The sequence below is a fragment of the Bactrocera latifrons genome, unplaced genomic scaffold (assembly GCF_001853355.1).
Source record: "Bactrocera latifrons isolate USDA-ARS-PBARC rearing strain unplaced genomic scaffold, ASM185335v1 scaffold_274, whole genome shotgun sequence".
Lineage (NCBI taxonomy): Eukaryota > Metazoa > Arthropoda > Insecta > Diptera > Tephritidae > Bactrocera > Bactrocera latifrons.
The window spans coordinates 35223-41821 of record NW_017536341.1 but is presented as its reverse complement, the minus strand read 5'-3'; the positions used below and the strand labels follow the sequence as shown (position 1 = coordinate 41821).

The 6599-nt window shown below is 33.4% G+C and overlaps 1 protein-coding gene across 2 annotated transcripts in view; it reads left to right on the top strand.

Moving 5' to 3' along the window:
* Window positions 1-5714, top strand: part of LOC108969991 (calsyntenin-1) — a 38098-nt gene extending 32384 nt beyond the window's left edge. For both annotated transcript variants that reach the window (XM_018935061.1, XM_018935062.1), the window contains one exon: window positions 4399-5714. In XM_018935061.1, coding sequence (XP_018790606.1) covers window positions 4399-4475 — 77 coding nt within the window. In that variant the 3' untranslated portion in view covers window positions 4476-5714. The remainder of the gene's footprint in view (window positions 1-4398) is intronic.
* Window positions 5715-6599: the final 885 nt, after the last annotated feature.

The following is a 6599-nucleotide window of genomic DNA, read 5'->3' as shown; positions in this document are numbered from 1 at the left end:
TTCACTCTTTACCATTAAAAAAATTATTTTATCTACTCTTAACAGGTAACATTTAAAAATTATAAACTTTAATCTAATTCTTAGTTTTGGCTGTTGAAATTTTTGTTTCTGTAGCTGAGCAGCTTAAGATCGCAACGCTTAAAACTCCCTTGCCTTTTTTTATGACTTCGCTAATTCCGCTCGTTCGCGGATTGCGCCCTTCGCGTCGGTTGGGCGGGAGGAGGGTAATCGTTGGGTATTATTATTATTATTATGACTTACAATGTTGCCATCTGTCCTGTATATTATACCCTCCTACAAAAATATTTTATCGAATTACATTTTTTTGTTATTGTTATTGGAGATTGAACTTCCTTCTTAGTTAGAGTTAACAACAGCGCGCCAGTCGTTTCTTCTTTTCGCTACGTGGTGCCAATTGGATATTCCAAGCGAAGCAAAATCCTTCTACATCTGGTCCTTCCAACGGAGTCCTGCGTCGAATAGTTTCAGAGCTGAAGTGTTTCCAACAACGGACATTCGGACAACATGACCTAGCCAGCGTAGCCGCATAAATCTTTCGCAGAACCTTTCTCTCAGTGACTTATAGAGTTTTGTTTTTGTTCGTCGAGAGAGGACTTTGCTTCTCAATTGCCTACTCGGTCCGAAGTAGCACTTGTTGGCAAGGGTTATCCTGCGTTGGATTTCCAGGCTGACATTGTTGTTGGTGTTTATACTGGTTCCAAGATAGATGAAATTATCTACGACTTTAAAGCTATGACTCAACAGTGACATGAGAGACAAGTCGCGAGTGCAACGACTGTTTGTTTGATGATATCAATATCATCGGCATAAGCCAGCAGCTGTACACTTTTATAGCAGGGTACTTTCTCTATTTAGTTCTGCAGCTCGAACTATTTTCTACAGAAGCAGGTTGAAAAAGTCGCACGATAAGGAATGGCCTTGTCTGAAACCTCGTTTTGTATCGAACGGCTCGGAGAGGACCTTCCCGATCCTGACAGAGCTTTTGGTGTTGCTCAACGTTAGTTTACACAGCCGTATTAGTTTTGCGGGGATACCAAATTCAGATATAGCGGCATAAAGGCAGCTCCTTTTCGTGTTGTCAAAAGCAGTCAACGCAGAGGTGGTGTATGTCGATTTTCTTTTCCAAGATTTGGCGCATGTTGAATATCTGATCGGTTGTTGATTTGCCAGGCCTAAATCCACACTGATAAAGTCCAATCAGTTTGTTAGCGCAAATTAAGTGGTCTCCTTTTTTGTACATTGGGCAGAGCACACTTCCAATCTTTGGGCATGCATTCGTCCGACCATGCATTCTTTTACAAAGAAGCTAATGCATGCTCCTTACCAATTTTTTGCCGCCGCACATTGGGATAAAATGTGTCAATTTTGGAGATTAATTCAAAAATAAAAATTCAAGGTACAAGTAAACTTTTGGTATCAAACAAAAGTAGATAAAATTCTACATCACTAACTGAACAAATATTTGGCAAAAGTTTACAGTTTTCTTGTAATATTCTCTGAAAATTGCAAGTTTATTTCTTTTTGTATGCGCACAGTGATATACGTGTTTTTTTTTTAATTTTTCGAAGTTTTTTATTTTCTTTAACTGGACAAATCGTGAGAAAATTGTAATGGAGCCTTTTTTTCAGGTAATTTAGTAAATACAAAAAGATTTCATTTGTGTTTTTACGTGTCTCTAAGTATTTTAATTTTTTTTTGGGCGAAAGACTTAAAATATTGGGATTTCGGGTAAAGCAAATCTTGTTTCATTCCTGTAATCTATGGTTGTTGTAGTTTCTTTTTGTACAAAAAAAAGTTGCGCCAATACTGCGCACTTTCTCAGTATATGCATTTCTTTATGCGAACTGCCTGGTCAAATATACACGAATTTCTCAAGGCAGAAGAAGAACAAATACAGCAATTGCAAAAAAAAAGGGTTGTTTTTGTTTTTGTTGTTCAGTGGATGCCTATTTGCTTTGTTCACACCCTACGTTACGATAAGCGGCAGTTTAAATGCATAAGAACATATTCCGGAATAGTCTAAAATTCGCGTTTTACTTACATATGTATAATAATAAACATCATCACAAACATTTTTGAAATAAAATTTTGATTTCTTACATTTTGTAATAATTAATTAACATGGCATAAGGTTCTTATCTAAGGTTTAGGGTATATGTAAAATCATGATAACCGACATTGTTTTTTCCCGCGCAATTTTTATTACTAATGTTTGTATGTCATGTGCAGTCGAGAGAAATAACAATAGTGATGTATATTTAACTAACATGGTAAAAGCGATACCGACATTGACTACATTTAAAGAGGATAAAAATATTATTATCTTCCTTATAAGAACCAGTTCTAATGTAATTTGGGTTCCTCGTCAAAGTTTTTATGACATAATGAAAAACTCTGGCTGTGATAAATTTAATGAAAAATTTAAATTTTTAAAAGAGCAATTGAAAAAGCGTATTGAGCCATCTGATGAATTTATAAAAGAGTTTGATGACAAGATAAAAACCTTTATTAGTCAATTTAAAATTCGTTGGAAAAAAAGTGCAGGATTTACCCGAAGAAGCATTAGAGTTGATCGTGATAGAGAGTGGCAATAATAATGAAGTTGATGATGATGAAGGCGATGATAAAAATTCAATCGAAGACGACAATGATCATGAATATGATTATAGTAATGAAGAAACAGTTTATATATTTTAAATAAAATTTGAAGCTTAAAAAAATTAAAAATTTAGAAAACCGATGTTCAGTATATTTTTGTTTTTGAAGATATAAAACAAAAAACAATCAAAAAACTCGAATTGCATTATTTTCTTACTTCTTTATGATTACTTAACTAAAAAAAATAACTTTTCCATAACTAGAAGACTTGTGTGAATTAATCTCCATTTTGAGCACCATTTACCCCACTGTGCGCCGTGTTTGAATAGCTCGGTCGAGAATCTATCGACCTCGCCGCTTTGTTGTTCTTTAGACGGGTAATTGCTATTCGAACTTCTTCATGGTCGAGCATTGGAGCAGTCTGCCCCATCGTCATCGATTGGGGAATCGGGTTCGCCTTCTCCTGGCGTTGCACTTTCACTGCCATTTAGCAGGCTAGAGAAGTGCTCCATAATTTTAATATGCTCTGGGCATTGGTCACTAGATCACCTGCGGGGGTTCTACAAGAGTATGCTCCGGTCTATAAACCTTCTGTTAGCCACCGCGTTTCTTCGTAGACTTTTCGAGCATTACCCCTGTCGGCCAACTTGTCAATCTGAACTTTTTAGCATGATAAAATTGTAAAATTATTTCCTCATAATTCATTTCGATGAAATATTGTGAACTTAAAGAATAATTGTCGTCCTATATTATTGATATTTTTATACTCTGAACAGGATATATTAAGCTTGTCACGAAGTTTGTAACACCCAGAGGGAAAAGTCGGAGACCCTATAAAGTATATATATAAATGATCAGTATGTCGAGCTAAGTCGATTTGGCCATGTCCGTCTGTCTGCCGTCTGTCTGTACATATACGAACTAGCCCTTCAGTTTTCAAGATATCGTTTTGAAATTTTGCAAACGTCATTTTCTCTTCAAGAAGCTGCTCACTTGTCGGAACTGCCGATAACGCACCATTATAACATATAGCTGCCATACAAACTGAACGATCAGAGTCAAGTTCTTGTAAGGAAAACTTTCACATTTCACAATGTGTTTTCATAAATGTTGGCACAGATGAACTGAACAATCGGAATCAAGTTCTTGTATGGAAAACTTTCACATTTGACAAGATAAATTCACGAAATTGGGTATAGATTTTTTTTGAAGCAACAATGTAATCTCCAAAGAAATTGTTCAAATCGGATTACTATGTATAGCTTGACGATATATTTTTACGAAATTTGGTATGAGTTATTGCTTATAGAAATAATGTAATATCGTAACCGAACGATCGGAATCAAGGCTTGTATGGAAAACTTTCGCATTTGACGTGGTATCTTCACGAAATTCGGCATGGGTTACTGCGTAAGATAATAATATTTTCTCCAAAACAACTGTTCGGAACGAATTACTATAGCATATAGCTTCCATACAAACTGAACACATAGTTACTAACACTGCACCTGTGAAGAGTATTTAGCTTCGGTGCAACCGAAGTTAACGTTTTTTCTTGTTTTTAATCAAATTCGTTTATAGAATAATAATTTTAATACATTTTTTAAAAACTGACGCTAAAAAATTGCAAAGTACTACGGTTATTTGTTTATTTTCAAAATCGTTGATTTAGCGAAATTTTGAGGGACGACTTGAGGTGGTTTGATTTTTTTCTTGTATTTTTTTTTGGAATTTTATAAAAATATTTACTTATAACAAGTTTTTCTTAACTTTTTTCAGTGGTAAAAGGCCGCGTTTCAAATGTCAGCCAGTTGGAATGGGATAATTCCAACATGTTTACCTCGGCTTATAACTAAAACTAAAATAACTTTTTGTGTAACGTTCAAATGCCATAAGCTTAGGCATATAAATAACTATAGGTATTAAACAGAAACCAATGTAAAGATAAAAATTGTAAACAAAACTACAATGATACTTTTTTAAACTACATGTGGTCAAAAAGAATGCTGTTCAATCATTCTTACAGTGTGCGTTGTAAACACTGGAAGCACATACATAAAAAAATAGTTGTATTTCATATATATACGTACATGTATTAATTACTTATCATGTATATGCTGCAAAGGAAATAAAGTAACAGAGTTAGAGACAGAATAACGTTCAATAATTGACTCGTAATTAAATTGTATTCATTTAAACACACAAGATATGGTATATAAACGAGTGCGAGTGTAAAATTTATGTAATACAAATTAATAAACAATGAAACACAAGTATTGCTTCATGATGATAATGTAAGAAAAAATTGTATTTCATTTAATATAAAAGCCTAGATAAGCATTTTGTCTTTTCAAATAAACAGTGGTTTCGGCAATAACATTTTTTGTTCCATGCTATGAGCATGCCAACTAGAAATACAAATGAGAAAAAATAGAAACAAAACATTAGTAAATATACGTGAATATGATAAACACCTGCTAATACACAAACAAGAAAACGATAAATCGATGCCGTCACCTTATAGCCAACAAGGACACTATAGTTATCCCTACAACACTTATATTAATTAATAATATAACAAATCTATATAATATATGACAGAGTTGTATGTATGCTTCGTGTGTCTCTCCATACATATAAGCACATACATACATACGGACCTAGTCTAATAGAATTCTCGATGTACTACTGAGCCTAATGAGTCCATGTGAAGAAATAAAATAATGCAACCCGAGATGGGTAAATTCATACAAATATTGATTTATTCATTTAATGACGTTATTATCAAAAAGGAATTTAATCTATTTATAAAAATTATGTGAAGATATATTCGAGATTGAATAGACACGCGTATATTTCATACGACTGTTTATGTCGAATAGAAGATATTGATGAAGCAGCAACTAGCTTAATACGTATACTTCTAATGCGCTTTTAACTGTAATGAAGCGCCCAAAAGGACTTTCATACAAAGAGCTTAGCTTGCTGTTATAAATTACACTCCTCCCTATAGACATATGTATGCATGTACATATAGTACATGAAGCTGGTCGCATTTTATAAACACTGCTATGTAAACCCAAGAAAAGAAAAAATAGAAACTATTATCATAAGTATGGTAATACTATTAACGATTTTATATTCAAAGCGAAATATTTGCTGAATTATATAAAACTTTGTAAATAAAAAATATTGCTATTTTATATTTGTATGTTCGTGTAATTTATATTCGCTAGAACGCTCAAATATGCGATCTACACATTTTATTATTGTTCAAAAATACTATTAAAAATAAACAAAATTATTGTCCTTGATTTCTTTGTAAATCTATTTTGTAAAAAAAGTTTCGGGAAAAAGTTGTTTCTTAAAAGAAATTTGACCACCATGTCGTGAGTGCTAATGTACTTTTATACGGAAGTCCCGGTTAAAATTTTACGTTAATAACGGGTTATAACTAAAGATCTACACTAATTTTAATAGTCTACTATTTAAAAAAACATTCGGAAACTGACGACAGCGTTCAGCAATAAGGATTGCATAAGAAAATTAGAGTGCTCACAGCCATATATAGGCAAATAGAAAAAAGCAGTGTTGTCCAGGGTACACCGAAAAGCAGATAAGTCAAGTAAAATCACAAAAATTTGAGCGGAAAATCATCTATCTTGGATGACCAAAGCTACTTTTCACTAAGCAGACCGGGAATGCCGCGCAACGATGTTTATTACACATACGATATTTCTATAATGCTTCGGGAGATAAAATACAAATTAAAAAAAAAAAAATAAAATTGTCCAAAGTTATACTCTACATAACAGTTTCTCCTAAGGGTATCTCTGAGCCGTTTTTTAAAGCAAATGGATTGACAATAAATCATGAGACATACATACATCAATCAATGTTTGGATAAAATTTTGGTTTCTCTCATACATAAACACCATAAAAGCGATGAAGTCGCATTTTGGCCGAACAAAGCCACTTCT